Source organism: Buteo buteo, chromosome Z, assembly GCF_964188355.1.
Source record: "Buteo buteo chromosome Z, bButBut1.hap1.1, whole genome shotgun sequence".
Classification (NCBI taxonomy): domain Eukaryota; kingdom Metazoa; phylum Chordata; class Aves; order Accipitriformes; family Accipitridae; genus Buteo; species Buteo buteo.
The window spans coordinates 57,754,955-57,774,852 of record NC_134204.1 but is presented as its reverse complement, the minus strand read 5'-3'; the positions used below and the strand labels follow the sequence as shown (position 1 = coordinate 57,774,852).

The window sequence follows — 19,898 nt, the reverse complement described above, 5'->3', positions numbered from 1 at the left end:
AAAATGATGATATGGCTACTGTAACAATACTGCAGCTAGCAGTACTTGAGTCTGTCATGGGATAGGGTAGATAGCGTCACTAGTTTGAAGATCACACAACAGACAGTGCAATTTTGGCATTAGCTCCATTTTGGAATATGAAACATGGAATGTAGAAACCTGGAAAGCTACTGATGCCAAAAAAAAAAAAAAAAATATTTAAGAGTTTAACGAAAGGACCCACATAATAAAGCTCCAAAATTATGGAAAGTTTATGTATGTGCTACAAGTCCAGACAAGATGTACTTACCACACTGATAGCAACTATGTAATAATAAACTGTACATTCCTATCAGTTTTCAACATACATGTCGGTTTTATAATACCATCATACATGGTATCAGACATTTGGTATTACTGAATTCAGTTTTATTACTCTGTTGAGGTTCTTAAGAAATACACTTTTGATTCTTGACTTTAATTAGACAAATACTATCTCTTGAAGTTTATTAAGAACTTATACATTAAAGAATCGAGGGTCAATACTGTATGGCTGAAGAATAACTAAAAGCATCATGCTATAATCCTGCAGCTCCCCTGGAAGCTTGCACTCAGAACTCTCTACATATCATGCCTGAGGTCAATCCAGCTATGAAGTAGTGTGTCCCTTCAGGCACAAGTCAGAGGTAGGCAGACAGGATGTCCTCCCCAGTGCTGCTCCTATAGAACAAGCTCTCTTAATCATGCTAGTCTAAGCTAGCATATGAATTTTGTCTTCTTGACTTTCTGTTGGATGTTAAAGTAGTAGTTATATCAAAACATTACTAGTAACATTTTGCTCTGCAAATACTAATCTGCATACCAGGCACTGCACTATGATTCTGAATGAGATACGGGAAATGAAAACAAAATCTGTAACCTCATATTAGTGCACTAAAGGCAGTCCAATCAAATATGATGAACCACCTTAGGACTAAATGCCTTTTACTCTACTGCTCTAACATCCCCTCCAATGAAGCAATATGAATGTACTTACCATGGATACTGTTTACCAAACTGCAGCTGCAGAGCATGCAGAATCTTGTCCTGTGTATCAGCATCACGAACATGAAGAACATTTTCACCTAGATGACAAAATTTAACATAATAGGACAGGTCAGCTCCTCAAAATACATTAGAGGATAAGAACTGCTTTAGAAATAAAGAAATAATTATTTTTTTTTTAACTCTGAGCAGGACTCCAGCCAGATCGCCATCACTCTTCATCAGTTATGTGCCTCCCCTTACCCCCAATAAAGCAATGGCGACTCCTACGAGATGCTTTCATGCATTACAAAACACTAGAGAGTAGAATATTAGCCTTCAACAGAATTCTATTATTAAATAAAAAATGCACGAAAGAAACCAGGGGGTAAATGGCTATTTGTGTCCTATCTGCCTATCTGTGAAATACCACAATACAGTTACTACCCGAAGTGGTGAAGAGTTCGTATTTTTTAAAGTGAAATTTTAATACATGTCAAACATCAAACTAGGTATAAAGGAAGACAATTAGTTGCCTATTCTGCTAAATGGAATCCACTGCAAATGGAGATACATTTGAACTTGTCTATAGATAAAAGCCTCATTATCTTATGTAAAACACACAAGCAGCACTAACAGAATAAAGGAACAGCCAGTGAAGCTTTAAAATGGGTCAAAAATTATGATGCACTGATACTGCAAGACGGCCTCTGTCAAGCCTTCATTTGACTTTATCTTGTGGAAGAAAAAAACCTCAGAACCATGAGGAAATTAAAGTAGTTAAACAAACACGTACCTGTTTCTCTTCCTGTCTGACGTGTCCCCAGGTTAATGACAGGTGTACCAAATGCTCCCACCTCTCTGACACCACAACTGCTGTTACCAATCATACAGCCAGCATGAGCAACTAGCTGAATGAACTGGTCAAATGGGACATGCTTTACTGCCCGAAAATTGGGATGATGTTCAATGCCCTTCTTCCTCATCACCCGAACCATCTCTTTGCTTCCTACAGAAAAACAAGAAGTAGAATAAATGATTCAAGTTCTGTTGTTAAACTGAAAGTCCAAGCCTGCAAAGGAGCTAACAGCTGTTCATTGAGTTGGCAGCTCTGAGTTGTTTTCGTTCTCTTTTTCTCCTCACACTGTAAGTTGCAGATCTGGGCACATAAGCCCAAGTTTTATCCCAAAATCCACTGCAAAAATATTTTTGTAGTTTTTAGTTAATTTAAGAGGCACTAATATTGCTTCTAGATGTCACATGGTTTCCCTCCATCTTCCTCCCCACACTAAAAAGCTGAAATGTCCTCCATCAACGTGAACATGGAGCTGCAGGAGATGCACGTGTGATGCTGAGACCATCCAGCTATTGCCATCTGGCTGGAGGTTCTGGGATAAAAGCACTCCATAAGAACTATGTATGCTTCAAAGACAATCTATTATGTGTCCCTCTGTCATGAAAGTATTTTACTCACCTGCATCCACATTAGGGAATAGAACAAGTGTTCTCTTGTTGAAGGAGATGAGTGCATCTAGCGTCAGCTCAAACATCTTTATGGAATGTTTAATATCTGTGGTTACAGGATGTTGAAGAGCAACTATATAATCCCTGGTTTTGACATCTTCACCTGTCCAAACGAAGCCCAGGAAAAAATTTTTATTGGCATAGAATAGTAAGAGGAAGGGAGGACATTCTTTTGAAACTACTGATGTGAAAGCCTGAACAGTCAAGGCACTGAAAGGCATATATCCAACACATGAATTTCAATGCTACAACAAAACTTGAGGGAGTAACAGGAGGATCTAGCTTGTTATTTGCCTCTCCAAGCAAGTCTCATAACTTTAGAGACCACTACCTAAACCCCAATAAACACTTAACTTGCAGGGCTACATCTAAAGCTTTGCAAAACTATACTAGGGTCAAGAGCCTGTTCTCACACCAGTGTGAATCTGGAGTAACATGAAACTCCTGAAGCCGCTTAAGTTTTCTGTCAGTTGTCCATCCTCAAGCAAAGACTTCATTCCCATTGCTTTAAAAAAGTTGGTCATACTTGGTTTAGTACATTTGATAAAAAACTTTATCTGCAAAATATTCACCTACTGATCTAAGAAGATTGCAGCTTCTAACTACACAGGTTAATATGCCATATAGGAGATTGCTTTGTCAAAGATAAAAAGCAATACAAAACCCCATTGTTACATGAATTATTTGTAAGTCAATGAATATGAAACACCAAAAGACTTTGGCGCATGTTGCCCTGTTGCAGTGCATTCCTCAAAAGAATGTTCTCATGAATTACCTTTGATTTTTTTTTAGATTAGCCCTGAACAGCTTTGATTCCATTTAAATACATCCTTTACACCAAAATAACTTCATATAAGACTGTTCTGTTTTCGAATTGTTCAGCTCAGAGAAATTATGCATTTAAGGAGTTATTTTTTTGATTTGGCCAAAGGACCAAATGTTTTTACTAGGACAGCTTTGTAGCTTTCCAGCTATACATGGTAGAACACAGAACAGAAGAAAAAGAAAATGTAGAAAGAAAGAAATGCTAGATACAACTACCAAATATACTAGTTTTTTGAGAAGAAGCAGGTTGATGCTGGAAAATAATCTCCAGTTAAGTGAACTTAAACTCACTAGCAAGAAGGCTGTCTCTTTCTTTCCTGTACTTTTCTCAGAGCCAATGATCAACAGATCCCACAGACTGATAACCTAGTTACTGAGTTTGTCTAGTGTTGAAAGTCATATGAAAAACATAAGAAGTGGACTGCTCACCTAGCCACATGCGTATAATACTCATGTAGTCCTTATTTTTGGCAGAGAGAAGCTTGTCATATGAGGGACAGCCTGCTAGAAGGATGCGGTCATGGTCTTCACACATGGCTATCAAATGCTGCTCTGCACTCCTCGTGCAGCACACATGGTAATGGGCCAGTTTGGTTATAGCATGTCTGATAGAGTCATCAATGGTCCCACTGACTTCTCCACCTTCAATGTGAAGAATGCGAATATTCATCAGGGCTGCAGATGTGGCCAGGGCCAAAGCGTCAAATCTGTCCCCATGAACTATCATTATGTCAGGTTTCAGGCGGTTCAGGACATCTGGTAACTTGACTAATGCAAGGCCTACTGACTCCACCATAGCTGCCTCATCCTCCCCTCTCACAATGGTGTGCAATCTTGTATGAATATCGAAATCATCTTGTTCAATCATACGATAGGTATTACTGAAAGTAAGAAGAAAAGGGTTAGAGTAAATACAACTTGGTTTTACAGCAACATAGCTTGACAAAATAACGGCATATTGGAGTAGCTGGGTTTGAACAAACGTCTGTTTATCACACCTCCTTCACTGAGGAAACTAGTTTTTAACAATTTAACAATGTTCCCATCCACATGAAGATCTTCCCTCATATTCCAAGCATCAAGTTTTTCTAGACACCTTTAATGAGGAGCTTTGCTGAACGTGTTCTGGAAATCCTCAGAAATCAAACTCTTTGTTCATGTGTTTGTAGAGCCTTTCAGGGAACAGATACAGCATGATGTCTTTTCAGGAAAGGTATGTTAACTCCTCACCAATATATCGGCTTTGCTGGACAAATGTACAAATAAAACAGATATAATGCAAAGCTGAGGCCTGTAAGTTCAAGGAAAACATCCTGCAGCTAGCATCCTTTTTTCAGATTCTGTATTTGAGCTGTGTCAAGACTTATATACTCATAGACTTAAGAAATCACTGCACAAAGAGGCCTTAAGTTCAAAGGAAACAGGCTTTTGCACTAAAAAGGTTTTCCACACATACTACCAGCTTCATTTCAAAATGAGAAAATTAAAACATTCCTTGAATACTGAGAATTGTAATTGTTTACAGTTACATATTTGAAATACAAAAGATGACCCATCTGTGTAAGATTACCTGTCTTCCACATTCACTAAACGTGACCTAAGAAGTCTGCATGCTCTGTCTGGAGTAAGAGACAAAACTCAGAAGTTTTCCAATTTTGTCTTCAACCCATCTCACATATTCACTGTCTTATTCAAAGGATTACACTTCTGAACTGATTTAAATCAGATTTAATTTTCATTAAACCCACTCTGCTACTCATGTTCTGCAAATGAAAATCTCACAATCTGCAAGCTGAGCAAAGACAGCAAAGACTATAAAGTGCTCCAGCTCAAGTAAAAAAGCAATCTCCATTCTGCGTAACTAAAGAAAACCCTATCTATGTATTCAATTCCACTCACTGCTGTAACACACATAGGATATATTCCTACAAGTAGCTTCTCAGGTAATTTGTTTTTTTTTAAAAGGCAAATTCTTTTCATGTGACTGAAGTGGCCCAGATTTTTATAGCATAAACTGCACTACATTTTGAACTCCGTTTACAATTATTCTTCATAGACCCTTTTCCCTACTATGTGCATTTATCTTTAAAAACTTTCATCTCTTTTTTTTCCTACATTCTTTTCCTTCTGAAAGGTCAAAATCTAGGGAACAAACAAGACTGTGCATTTTTGGTGTTCTGTTTCTTCTACTATCCTCCAAACATTTCAGTAAGAGACATTTTGCGGGATCACTATACTTTGAATACTGTTACTGTTTATTACCCTACTCAAATCACTAGAACACATATGTTTTGAGGACCCACTAATTCTCTAGGATCCCCGAGATTAAGGAGTCCAGGGCTGGGTCCCCAAAAAAACCCCAAGCAGTACCAAGGTTCAAGAATACTTACCACAAAGCAACTAACAGCACCAACATTTGTCAGATCAAAATCTCTACTGCTTTGTGCATTACAAATTATTTGTATCATAGAGACAGGTGTTAAAACACCTTGGAATTGGAAAAAGTACTATTTCATATCACTTCGCACAAGTCAGCAAAGGGTTCAGGACTATAGAAAAATCAGGGCCATGTTTCTCCTCTTCAGCAAATGAAATGGGATTACCTTATTTCTCCAATCAGACAGGATGTAATTCAACAAGCTAACCTGGCAAGAAGTTTGATTGGTTTTTTTGTTTGTTTTTTTTTAAATCAGGTTAATTTTGTGGTGTTGAATTCACCTTGCAATACTAGTAGATGGAAACAATGTCCAGTACAAAGCAAGGAAGAGAGCACTACACTGAAAATGGGCAGCAGTGGAACTTCCTATCTCAGTAGTTTGAGATGATATAACTTCCTCATACCCTAACTTGTAAAGTGCCAAAACTTCTCACTGGGAAGTCCAAAAAGTGTCTTTAACTGAAGATATGCATAACATTTCTAAAAGTTCAACAATGCTAATATGCTGCAAGCCTTATGCTAAAGTCCAATTTTGACTTGCAAAGTAAGCGTTTTCCTACCTATGTCACTAACTGGGCCCAATCTGGTAAATGCAGCCTGAGTAAACCAACCAAACAACAACCAGCAAGAATATGCATGCTGTTTCCTTCTGTCTTTTCCCCAGCAAATAGGAAAATACTCACCCTGGATGTGGGAAGTCCTTTGAAAGGAAGGGATTTGGAGCAAGACATTCCATCCTCCCAGGCAAATGATCTGACTGCTTACTTATAGGGTGTTACGGAGGGTACCCTAATCTCTCCTGCCAAATCATACCTAATATATCTATCAGTTATTCATTTTGTCAGAAAGAGACAACAACCCTTTCCTTCCTCCACAATCCTGGAAGTAAGAACTAACAGTATTCCCCTGGGATATGGAATATGCAAGTACTTTCTCCAATAACTATGCAAAGTAGAAGAACTGCAACTTAAAATGACTGAAGATCTTTTCTCTGTGAAATTTAAAAACTGTAGCACATTTTCACTCGATAATCACCAGATTCTTATGGTTATCCCAGTGAATTGAGTTTCTCACTTCATATAGTCTGTGATCCTGTTGAAGATCGCAATTACAGCATTTACATAAAACTTTCCAAAATTCCAAGACTGGTTGCAAAAAATCCCAGAAATATGCAATCTCAGAAGCAGCTTCAAAATGCACTAAAATCTGATAAAATAAATTAAAAATTTTTTTGTGTACACTCACCACGACAAGGATTTTGTTACCTAACATCCATGATGTTATTGCTAACACCCCAGAAACAGATTGGCAGAGACAGAAAAATTCACCTTACCCATAATCATCGATCAGGTGGGAACCAAGTACTACGACATCAAGCTCAAAGAACTGTGGTTCTGCCTTAATACCAAACATAATGGGAGCTAATTTTGAATAATCAGCACGGTTGCAAGTAGCAACACAAACACGAAGTTTGTGGTTGTTTCCATTCTTCTCCATGACTTCCTTTTGTTTCTGTTTTGAAAGATTCTTGAAATACACTTCCTGAAATAATAGGGGGGGAAAAAAAAAACCCAGCAGCATTAAAAATAACCTTTATAGCAAGTAAATGGTACACTTCATGAACAGCATATACAAGCGCATCCCAGAATTGTGGACACATACTAAGTCAACCATTGATAACAGTTAACTAATACCTTACAGTACCTACCATGAGAAGATTTAGAAAAGGACAGATTTTTTTAAATTTTTTTTTAGTTAAAGCTCACTTAATCTTAATACCTCTATTTCTATAAATAATACATACAAATTCTATATAAACAATATTTAAGTATTATGAAGTTCAACTGTAATTAAACAGTAAAATGACTTTTTCCTGTTCAGATGGAAACTTGTATATTTTCTGAAAAAATTATTGGTGCCTTAGTCAATGAAAGAAAAAAAAATCTCATATTCCAAAACCACAGAATGGAACAAACTGCTAAAAGATACATCCACTGACAGACTGTGAACAAAAAGAGAAAGTTTTTGCCCGAGTCAGTTTACATATCTGTTAAACACACTTTGGTGAGGTAAAGTGAGTTAAACATTGACTTCTAAACCTTTCCATACTGTTTCGCAGACCAAAGTACATCAAGATATTCAATAATACAATATTAGGTTACAATAAGACAACAAATTTTGGAGACAAGTACACAAATAAGGATGATGATTATCATCGGGCAGTCTGGAGGCTACTAAAAAAATAAAGGGTTTCTCACAATTGAAATGCCATAGAAATTCAGTATTTTTACAAGCGACATCACTAGTTACTGTAACAAGATATTTTCTCTAATCCAATTTTGCAGCTTGTTTAGTAGCCAATTAAACTATGTAATAATTTTTCAAGTTTACCTATCCTCTGTTTACTATTTTGCCTTGCTGGTTTTGTTGTGGTTTTGTTTGTTTGTTTGTTTTTAATTTATCAATTGGAAAAAAAATTTGAGAGATAAAGAAAAGCCTATTAAAAAAGTATACAGCAATAACTCCCTGAAAATAACCCAAATTTCCTCTCCCTCCAAACAAAAGCTACTAGGTTGGTAGCAGAGGGTATCAGACCAGCTATTATAAGTTTTTTGTTGTTCTCCTTCTGAAAATAACTGTATTTTAAGTAAGTACCACCCTTTTGGTATTAAATCTAATGTTATGTCAGATTTTTTTAGTCCAGTTTAATGGCAAGTAAACTTTTCCCAGATCAACGCACAAGGATTGCTCATTTCTGACTCAGAGCAGTATAAATCTCTCTACTGCCTTTGACAGCTAGGGAAGCTCTTTCTGAGCAGCTGCTATGCAAGCATGACAATATTGACATACAGTTTCATGCTCTGTTTATATTACGTTTAATTGTTTTCAGTAAATTTTTAGAAGAAAGGCTATTGTGACATCCCACTCTTATGAAAATTCAGCAACTTTTCAAAGTTTTTTACAAAACACTGATTAGTTTAGGTTTTATCACACATAATGAAACAATGTTTTGGTATAATAGTAATGCTAGGGTGATCAGGAACCTATCCCACGTGGTCAAAGGTAAGAGTTCTATTCTCCACTTGCAATCTCTTATAGCTCTGCAAAACTATGACTGGCAGTGATGTTTCTTCTAGTTTAACTCCAACAACCATGATTCCTGACAGAGCAGTTTACACTACCTTTCAGAATAAAACTGAAGTGGCAAAAGGCAAAGACGGGTGCCATGGCTAAGCTCATAAGAAATGGCATTTTTCACTTACTCGAGCAAAGCAGCTATGGCTATGCCAACCAACTTCAGTAGAATAGACACAGCCTGGAATTTCAGCATTTCATTACTGTAATGACAAATTAAGCTGAGTTCTATGGATTCAGCCATAAAGTAATAGATATTATTTGGTTTACATTGAGCCCCTTCATTTGAACCTTACTTCAAAAGTAGCATGTTAATTAATTACCATTTTACACTTTCAAAGGGTCAAATGATAATCCTTCAGGCAAAGTAATTATTTCATGCTGAAAACATCTGCAGTTATGTGACTATATGATGGCTTTCTAAATTTAATCTTGTCTTTCTTTTTGTCCAACAGGCTTGAAATATTTTAAATGCATGTAAGAAATTCAGTACCTCATGTTGAAAACGTAGAGAGTACTTTGCAGGATTTTAGATGCTGTATAAAGGTAGGTCAGAGAGCACGTTATCCTGTATCACTGAGTGAAACCTGAAACCACATTAGCTAGACACAGGTCTAACAGAACCGCTGCTTTCTCATTTCTAAAACAACCTCTTTTTGGAGACAGTTCTGAGCAGTTCTGACATCCTGTCACTGCATATGTAAAAAGAGCTACTAATTCAAATAAAATCATGTTCAAGATGTGGAGGCCACTTCTGACATACCTATAAGCTTGTCTTTGAAACTGCTTGAATAATGTTAGTATAATCAGAAGCAAATCTCTCACAAGACGCTTCAAGTCAGCCACTGCTGCATACATATTCTATCCTATATAAACTAAGAAGCCAAAGTAAAAGGGCACAGAATAAGTAAGTGACAAAGTGAGCTTACACAAAGTCTGCTTACTCCCAAGTTACCTGTCTGAGCTAGAACCATCACTTCCCCTTTGACTAAGCAGTTATCTTTTCATTTATGCAAAGCAGGCTTTTAGGAAGCAGAATAGTTTTCTGTCCTCCTTGATCTTCAAGCAGTGTCTAAAATTCTAGAACCCTTCAATCCAAATCCTGAAAATACCATCCCCTAAAATAGTAAGTTGTAAAAAAAATAAAAACTCATGATTCACCACAACTACAGATCTACCAGAATTTAATTACTAGATCACACATCTTTCTGGCCACACAGATCACATTTAATTACAGTTGCTATTGGCTGCAATAATGGTCTCCTGAAATAATTTGGAGATAGATGTGGAGATACTTCAAAGGCATATGAACTGACCAGGATCAAAAGCAATTTGTGCTATTTGTGCATTTCAACTTCTGTTAACATTAGGTTTCAGTAACCCCCAAAGCAGAATTATTTTGAGTACTGCCTTAAACCTCTGTAACACAACAGTTCCAAAAAGTTGTAAGCCAGCCACACACAGGCCTTGGTCCAGACACAGTTTTTCTATGGCTGTCAGTTTTAACACGTTTTTCTGAAGAACTAAAATATTTACCCTAGTTAAAGGACTGATAACAATCCAATGTAAGTGTTAACTACATGGGGAAATTTACTCCTAATTAAACCAGTTTATTGTTCTTCAGCTTAAGTTCTATGGTAATTTCTAAAGAAACATGTGAGGTATCACTACATCAGTTTAAAACCAGACAGAATTCTATCTTGACTCCGACCTATTCTGAGCCTGTAATGCAAAAATAATTCTGTATTTTCAGATAGCATTCACTGTCAACAAGTAATGGCAAAGTCCCTTCAACCATTAACAGTACATTCCTTCAAGCAGAGCTGTAATGTCCTAGCAACACTTGAAGTTTGTTACCACTGTCTTTTTAGAATTTATTAACAGGTTTTTCTGAAAAGAGATGATTAGACTGCAACTGTTCACTGAAATTCTTTTAAATAATTAATCACTAACAGTTGCCTCTTAGTTTCTAGGTGTTTGATGATATACTGTGTTTGATCTACACAGCCTTCTCTAGTCTGGGATCTTCCTGTTCCAAGGTCCACCTCTTCCACCTTGCTGGGACTAATAATCTTCAGCAGAAAGGAAAAGAAATAGAACAGTGCTCCATGAAGGACTACTTGAAATAATTAATCTTTACTTGTTTTGGTCTCCTGCTTCTCCGTATCCCATCATAAGGCTTTTAGACTATTAGAGGGTGAAGGACTGCTTAAGAGTGGGGAATTCTGGGCCAGATTTTACAGCAACCAAGTAGCTACCATTTCTGTTAGCAGTCTCAAGTGCGTGAGACACCCCTTTACCAGTGTTTCACAGAAAAATGATACCATCTGGGTAGTCTACATTCACATTTCTAACGCAATGATTTTCAAAATCAGAGCCTCGAACGCTCCTCTCTACAATCTCTACACTTTGCATATGCCCGCGTGCTTGTGGAATCATTCAATCTTCCCCGGAAAAGACACGCGCGCCTTTCCGTTTGCGGGCATCACGGAGCCCTGCAGCCCCCCAAGACACACACGTGCACTCGTGCCCTGGCGAGGCCATTCCCGCCGAACTCCGTAACCGACCCCTGCGCGCACCCCCGGCGCGGGCCCACCCGCCTCATACCCCGTCGCCGCCGCCGCCGCCGCCGCCGCCACCGCCACACGAGTGTGCACGCGCCCCGCCCGCTGCGCCCAGCACCCACCCTCGCAGCAGCGCCCCGGGCGCATGCGCGCGCGCGCGCCCACCCCCGCCCTACGCGGCCCGCGGCGCACGACACAGCCCACCCACAGCCGGCGCGGCTCTTCCCGCCCGACGACGCCCTAGCGCGGCCACTGGCGCTTCCGCAGAGCTCCCGCCACCACACGCCCTGGGCTGTCAGCCGATGCCGCGCGCCCCGCCCCGCCCCGGCAGCACGGCCTGAGCGGCCCCGGTCACTCCGGCCGCCCAGACACCCCGCGTAAGCCGGGCCAGGCCGGCGCGGCGCGGCCCCGCCCCGCGGTCACCTCGCCCCGCGGTCACCTCGCCCCGCGGTCGCCTCGCCCCGCGGTCGCCTCGCCCCGCGGTCGCCTCGCCCCGCGGTCGCCTCGCCCCGCGGTCGCCTCGCCTCGCCCCGCGCCGAGGCCGCAGCGCCGACGCTGGCGCCGAGCGGCTCCACGGCCGAGCCGGCACGAAGGCCCCGCCCCCAGCAGGGCGGTCCCGCTCTGCCGAGGGCTGGGGGAGGGGCGGCCGGGCTCCGCTGAGGAGCGGGCCTCCCCCCGCGCCGCGCACCGCCCCGCCGGCCCCGCGCCCTTCTCTCCTGACCTGGCACGCACCGCGCACCTCCTGCCGTGGGTGTCTGCAGAGTGACGGAGCAGGAGCTGTGAGCAGCGTCGAGCTGGACGCCATCCTAACGAAGGGCTGAGTTTGGGGCTGTCCGTGGTGGTGGTTGTAGGGTCATACGCTGGCTTGTCTTTGTAACAAGGAACCACCGTATCCTTGCGTCAGGACAGCCTCTTACTGTCCATTTATATATGGAATAACCTGATGCAACACACATCAGAGCAACCCAGTTAAAACTGCTGAATGATCTTACAGCTTCAGTGGGGATCACCATCCTGTTAAGAGCTTTTAAAATGAGGGATGTCTGAAAACTATGAACTGTGAGGTTGCTGGTAGAAGATGCAAAGCAGGAACAGACACAGCCCACAGCAATGCATGGAAGAATACGGAGGTTGCCTGATCTTGGACGCTGTGAGGAACTATAGCCCTCTGCAGTTAGAGCACCTGCCTGTAGGTCATGCAGAGTTTCTGTTTGTGCTGCAGAGTTCTATGACTTTGGTGTTAATTCAGCCAAGAATGCCCGCATTTCCTTAAATCCTGTGGAGTTCATTGGCATGTGACAAAATCAAGAAAGCTGTTAAATCAGCTGTCAAGTATTGTTGATCATCTGCATGTTTCAGTTCATTGTAAAAGAGATGTGTCTTGTTTTCTCACAGTGGATGTGTTTTGGGGTCAAAGTGGTCTCTTATTAGTGAGATTACTGCGACTTGGATCCCAGTTCAATACCCTAGGCATGATGTGCAACAACAGCAACCTATGCCCACTATATTTTGCTGTGGAAGCAGCTAAATAAAACATTTTGGTAGCAGGTGTCACACAATCCAAGTAAAATGAGAATTCTTCACCCATTTTTCTCTCTCTGATAGATCGCGTATTTGTGTGGCTGAAACCTGACAGTCTAATGTGGTAGGGCCGTCCATCTCATCAAGCCTGTGCCACATTCAGCTGTTTGGTACCTGCACTCTGACACAGTTTTTCAGTCCAAATTGTATCTTTGTTCATCATATAATAACTGAAGTGTCTCAAATCCCTTCTGCTTTTGCCCTCTATTTCTCAGAAAAATTAGTCTTAATAGTGATTCCTATGTCTGACATACCTAAAAGAAAATAGATGCAAGGTATGCGAATGGTTGCATTCCTGTCCTTTACTAGGGAGAGGAAGTTGACTTTTCTAGCCGTTACACATACTTGTTTAGAAAGGCTTTGAGGAACAAATACTGAAGTCTTCAACTAAAAAAAGATCTTAAATAGGAATTATGGCAATGTAATTTAAAAAGTAAAGTAAAAAACCTTTAAGACACCCTTGGGAATTTAAAATTCTGAATTGACTGTTTCCCAAAAGAGACAGAAAGAACATCTTACGGTGACATTCAGAGTCCTCAGGCAGCTGTGGTCCAATGAGTCATAGCTCCCTAAAGCCTCAGTGTTTTGAGAACATTGCAGCACACACACTTCTCAAATTACCAGGGATCTTAACTTGAAATACTGACCAGAGGTACTAATAGCAACTGGAAGGCACCTTAGGCTAAACTCATGTCTCACTTATTTTCATTGTTCTCTGCATCACTAGATTTTCTTTATGCATATTGCACATTGCTTAAAAACCTATGTGCATTCTGGAAATGTCGTTGTAAGTAAGTTTGAATTGTCTCTTGTAAATGCTTTCCAGTTATGATAAGCTCATCAGTATATCTACAGCTGGTTTCACTGAAAAAAAATGCTGAGGAAGAGGCTGAATCATATTTGAGCATAAGTGTATGTATGAGTGTGTATATATTTACAAATTCTGAATTATGCTAGTACTTATACAGCTAGAAGCAACTGCATTGAGAGTTAATTATTCTTACAACAGCATCAGTGCATCTCTTGATGCGGGTTTTTTCCAGAAATGTTCTAACGGTGTTTCAGCATCTTGCAGCACAAGCTGCAGAAGAAGGGGGAAAGTTTATGCTTCTTTTGGCTATTTCTCCTCCATAGACCTCACATACTACATAAATAGGATGAAATTTATCTTGTGTTACTGAGTCCTGCCCCAAGTCTCTCCAGCAGAGAGACAAATGCTATCCAGAAAGATGAGATGGGAGGAGAAGCCTCAGGCCATAATCTGCCTGCTCCAGTCAGCCTTACCCTTTGCTGCTCAAAAGCTCTAATGACACGGTGAAGATGGCCTCTTGTCCTTGCCAAGCCCTGAAGCAGTACTGGGGCTTATTAGAAGAGTAGGGTCTCAGTGTTTACAATTATTTCACTGGCCCTCTCCTCATCAAAAAGCTATGCAGAAAAGGTAGCAGCAGTGCAGGGACTAAACAGACATTAATACACAAAGGGTTGGGAAATGCTCCAGATGAGGGGCTTATTTTCTAGAGAGGTCATGCTGCTTAACATTTGAACAGAAGGACCAAGATCATCTGGTTTGGTTTGCAGCTGGCTCAAAGATCAGACTCTTTGGAAACCCATCCTGAATGAGGTGAAAGGTGCTAAACTGTGGTCTGACAAGGGGTTTGTCAGTGCATGACTATGTCCAGGAGATGGATAGTGTGGACAGTCAGTAGCACTGTGATCTTCTGCACTAGGGCTATGCACCGTGTTACTCCTTCCCACCTGAAAGCAAGGGAATATGTCTTTTTAAACCAACATCTACATGAGGGGGAGCTTTAACTACTTCTTTCCCTAAGTCTTCATTTACATCCATTTTATTTATGTCAAAACCAGCTGCTGAGTGTAAGAAAGTGAAAACTTGGGCCAAGATTTTCAGAAGCAACTAGAAGCAGCTGTCTATGTCAGTTCTGTACTGTCCAGCCTAAACCACTTGAAAGCAATGTGAATTTTAAAGGTAAGAATCATAGAGCTTTCAGAAGAGCAGGTCCTTCTGACACTGCCACACTAATAACTTCTGAAGATTCTGGGAGAGCAGTGCTCAACTCCTGTGAATGCATTCCATTATTAATATATATTCTTACAGGAAAAGACCAAGTAACACATACTACATGATATAAGTATAATATAAACAGACACACAGAGTAGGGAAAACATAACAAGTTATTACCTTCCTGCATTTTCCTGTTTGTTATTCCCAGTTAAAACTACCAGGTGAGCTGTGCAGTTAACAGTAACTGTAAGCAACCACAGCAGTGTGTTAGCTAGGCCAGTATCACATCGTGGGCTTGCAGCTTATATCTGATGTTTAAGAGAAAGAGATGGAGGATAAGACAATAACATACATGCTATACAGAGGGAAATTTGGGGGTTTATTCTCTCCTCACCACAACATAGATCTCTCACATCTTTGCTCGGTGTCTTACGCTAACACAAAAAGAGGACCTGTATGTAGGTAAGATTTTTAGGCACAGAATTCCCAGCCAAGGGAGAGGAAATCCAAAACTATGTGAAAACTTGTTCCCTGTCTCCAGGAGGATATGTGTCCAAAGAAGAGCAATGAAACTCGTGAAGGGAGCTGTCTTATGAGGAGCAGCTGAGAGAACTGGGGTTGTTTAGCCCCAAGAAAAGTAGGCTGAGGGGAGACCTTATTGCACTCTACAACTACCTGAAAGGATGTTGTAGTGAGGTGGGTGTCAGTCTCTTCTCCCAAGTAGCAAGTGATACGACAAAAGGAAATGGCCTCAAGTTGCGCCAGGGGAGGGTTAGATTGGGTATTAGGAAAAATTTCTTCACCAAAAGGGTTATCAAGCGTTGGAACAGGCTGCCCAGGGAAGTGGTTGAATCACCAACCCTGGAGGTATTTAAAAGATGTGTAGACATGGTGCTTAGGGACGTGGTTTAGTGGTGGACTTGGCAGTGTTAGGTTAGTGGTTGGGCTCAATGCTCTTAAGGGACTTTTCCAGCCTAAATGATTCTATGATTCTATGTTAAAATCAGGTGCATCAAAACCCCAGGTAACAAGCAGAGTTATGAATCTCATTGAAATAACTAGGAATTAGCTAAAAAATATCACAGTATTTTTTTTTTAGAGCTACAAATGTTCCATAACAGATTAACAGCCTCTTCTTTCTTATTGGAAAGATGGTATATGCTGATGTCTGGTGTATTACGATATAATTGCATTTGCTTATATCCTATAAAATTTGATTCAAGTTTCCAGTAACTAGCTAGAGTTGTAGGATGTGATGGAGGCACGGTATGAAAACTAACCTCCATTATAGGGGATTCCTTGCTCAGGGTTGGGGGGTGAGATACTATCCATCTGAAACCCATGCAAAGCACTGGAAAGAGTGCTGGCAACCTCAGTAGGATTTTTTGCAGTTTGTTCAATCTCTAACAATGTGAGCCTTTATCTTAATTTCAGCTGGAAAAAAACACAAACCTTTTCTTTCCAACTCCCTCTCTCTAAAAATAAAATAGTGGAACTGACCCACTTTTTTTGCTGGCATCATGTGATTCCCTCTGCTTGTGTGATCTGTTTAATCCTTCAGAAGGATCTGTTTTCTTTACTTGGATTAGAAGCTTTTAAGGTTATGGTTTGTCTGTCTCTTCTGAAAATCCACTCCTGTTCAGTCCTGCTGGAATAAATCTGATTGCTATTGCTGATTGTTGACACACATCAAACATCCACTGGGGAATATGACACAGTTCAACATACCCAAGCTGGCTTCAAACCAGTTGGTCTTGAACAACAATGGCAGCCTAGGCTGGGGTGATTCTTGTGGTGGAATTCTTCTTACTGTGCTGATGCCTGTGCTATGCTTCTAAACCCCTTGCAGACAACATGGTTTACTTAAAACAGCTTGGGGTATGTTCAAACAGGAATGAATAGAGCTGCTGTACATACTCAGAGTCTCTATTTGGACAAAAGACAGCGAGGAATCAACTTGATTGGAAGCTGTCATCACTAGGTAAGAACAGTGAGTAAGTCTGCCAAATACCAGATCGCAGTTTCCACCTTAGCTGCAGGTGGGAGAGTTTTTTGTTATGCATGCTTGGTCGAGGAAACCATGCAGCAGAAACAGCCAAGTTATATGGATGAAAATGGCTCTCATGTGAAAGACCAGAAAGCAAGTTCTGTTAAGCTTTCTCACTTTGGGCTTTTATCACAAGTGATAAAAAAAGAGGCAAGTTTGCAAGACTGAGCTTAATTCTCTATCCAGCTTTCAGTGGAAGCTAAACCTACGTTGTTTCTGCTTCATTCCTCTCTATTATTGCAATTTTAAAGATGGAAGATACCAAAATCACCATGTTCCAGTAGTGCTGTGGTTCTAATCTTGTGTTCTGCTGTGTACCATGCAGCCCTCTGCCCTCAATCCAATCTTCCTTTCAGTGGGTGCAAAGAGACTAAGGGTGGATTGTGTTGTCTGTCCAGACAGGAGCAGCTGTGCGTGTGGGTCTGTGGAGGCTTGCGAGCTTTAGCAAAGGTGCAAGAGCTGTACTGTCTTGGAGCAGGAGGTCAAACAGGCCAGAAGCTGGGAGAAAAGGAGGGGAGGAGCCAGAAACAATCATCTGGTGATAAGACTGCCTAATTTTTCCACTGAAAATTGACATACTGTGTTGAAAAGAAAGTTAAATGGCTGGCAATATTAATATGCCAAAAAATGTCTGGCCACTATTAATAAATAACTCCTGTGTTGTCAACAGGTCTAGAGTTCCTATTTCTCTTCTTGTCCAACTAGTATCTCTTTTTTACATCTTTCTTATCCCTTCTGAGGCTCCATGGCATCCTACTTGCATGCAGCTGTGTTTTCAATGTGACTGTTGGCTGACAAATATTTGAAATATTATGTCTTAACTGGTAATTTCTACTTTCTCATTTTAAGGGGTACTAATGCTACTAAATACTTAACAAAAAAATATCTGTTAAGCAGAGATCTAACGTCAGGACTAAAGAATGATAATAGTAAACATGTATTTCCACCTTTTTACGTATTAAAAGAATTTGTTTTGTGTGTAGTTTATGGACTTCTACTTTGGCTATTAACTGCACTAAGACAAAAAATGTGGTGAAAGAAGAAAATGTAATTGCAAAGATGGTTATCGTACAAAGCATATAGTCAGTTTACAGTTTCAAAGAGAGATGAGGAAATTTTGAGAGACAGAGAATATAAAATGGGCAAAGAAGTGTAGCTGTAGCTGTTCATTAAGCAAAGGGCAAATCCTCCTGTCTTGGAAGCTTATAACACATGAGGTATCATTAGCTGAGTTATTCAAATGTCTTCTTTAATAATGTGACTTTTAGAGCAATCTTAAGGCCTAAACTATTATAATTTCCTGAAACAATTTCAGATTTTTCATTTGAAGAAGCTTGCAGAGATGTCATGGAAGGCACAAATGCCAGTCAAAAGCACAGTGTTTTCTATGTCAGGCATTACATGAAAGTATGTCTTTGTTTTGAATTCTTGGTCAAGAATAAAATGTCCTCATTTTTTGTTTGGAGTATCTACAGCTCTTACTTTCATTACCCGCAATCTCCAGAAAGAGTTTTGTTTTTCCAAGCAAGAAACAAAACTCAAGGAAAAGTAAAAACAAACACACAATTTTAAAAGACGTACTATCTCTAAAGAGTGCATAGAAAGCCTTCAACCAACAAACCTTCTGTAAACGTGCTTTACTTGGACAGGAAGCCAGGACCTTGTATATGATGAAGAGCAAATCTTTAGAGTTCAGGATGACATTCAGGAAAAGAAAAAAAACCCCACATGTTAAATGGCCATTTATTTCTTTCCTTCCTTCTTTTTGATACTTATCTGGAAAAAAAGTCATATGAAGACCACCTGAGTCAGCTGTTATTCTGACTTAACTTTCAGGATAGTCTAATTTTCTCAGCTGGATTTGCTATCCATGGTTTTTTATTAAAGCTTTGATTTAGTACTGGATGTTTTAATGAAAGATGGTCCAGAATTACAAAGAAATAAAAGCAACTGCTAAATTATTCCCTGATTTTGCAGGAAGGGAAACTCTCCCTATAGATGTTCTAACTTCAACACACATGTCCGTAGGCTATGCTGAGTCCCTCTGGGAAAGACCATACACCATTGAGAGACTAGCAGTCTATTTTCCTAAGGCCTTCTATGTGCCAGGATGTAGGAGGTTACTCAAAATCATGTGGTTACAGATCACTTTCTGACTGGCCTGGCTGCCTGAGGCAGTATTTATTAGAAACTCAGCCAGAATATCCCTGCCATTTGGCTAGTGAGACTCCATGTTGTGAGAGGCCCTCCCTCTTACTTTTCTTGTGCTTTCTGAAACCTCTTGTGAATCTCTGAAAGGCAGTTATGAAATACTGACATTGTGTAGCATGCTCTCATGCCTGTATTTTCTTATACAATGTTCTATGATCCATCTCAATTTTTTACAATTAAACTGTAAGAAAAAGCATCTAATTTGAACAGGATCTTCAAAGGACGTTTTATATTTTCAAAGCTAAGTACTTAGTGGGAAATTCACTGTGAGTGGCTTCTACCACATGAAATCATTCTGCTTTATGGAAAAGATTACAGGGATCCTTGACTCTGCCCTAGTCTCAGTTTTACATAACCCAAAAAAGCCACCCTTTCCCTGAGCAGCACAGCGTTGATGGGAATCTCCCTTCCTTAATTATTCCCTTAGTGTGGGCTGCCAACCTTCTTACTAGCTGAAGTTCTCCAGGCTGCAGGCAGACTTGTTAAGTATGATATGCTAAACGAGCAATGCAGCAGTGAGAAATCTTCTAGTCGAAGAGTCCTCCCAAG

At 40.3% G+C, this 19,898-nt stretch overlaps 2 protein-coding genes across 7 annotated transcripts in view; one reads left to right on the top strand and one right to left on the bottom strand.

Moving 5' to 3' along the window:
- Nucleotides 1-19,898, top strand: part of CLTA (clathrin light chain A) — a 69,516-nt gene that overhangs the window by 32,846 nt on the left and 16,772 nt on the right. The gene's annotated exons all lie outside the window — the stretch shown is intronic.
- The window catches only part of GNE (glucosamine (UDP-N-acetyl)-2-epimerase/N-acetylmannosamine kinase), a 34,875-nt gene that overhangs the window by 13,057 nt on the left and 1,920 nt on the right, over nt 1-19,898 (bottom strand). Inside the window, exons 1-7 of one of the 6 annotated variants that reach the window (XM_075020957.1) lie at nt 12,007-12,151; nt 11,911-11,942; nt 7,122-7,330; nt 3,781-4,232; nt 2,477-2,629; nt 1,799-2,011; nt 1,016-1,103 (exon numbers count right to left, since the gene is read on the bottom strand). In XM_075020957.1, coding sequence (XP_074877058.1) covers nt 1,016-1,103; nt 1,799-2,011; nt 2,477-2,629; nt 3,781-4,232; nt 7,122-7,285 — 1,070 coding nt within the window. In that variant the 5' untranslated portion in view covers nt 7,286-7,330; nt 11,911-11,942; nt 12,007-12,151. Of the gene's footprint in view, nt 1-1,015; nt 1,104-1,798; nt 2,012-2,476; nt 2,630-3,780; nt 4,233-4,447; nt 6,262-7,121; nt 7,331-9,416; nt 9,521-11,530; nt 11,575-11,910; nt 11,976-12,006; nt 12,152-19,898 lie in introns of those variants that run through there. The other 5 variants (XM_075020958.1, XM_075020959.1, XM_075020960.1 and 2 more) reach the window with 5 other exon arrangements.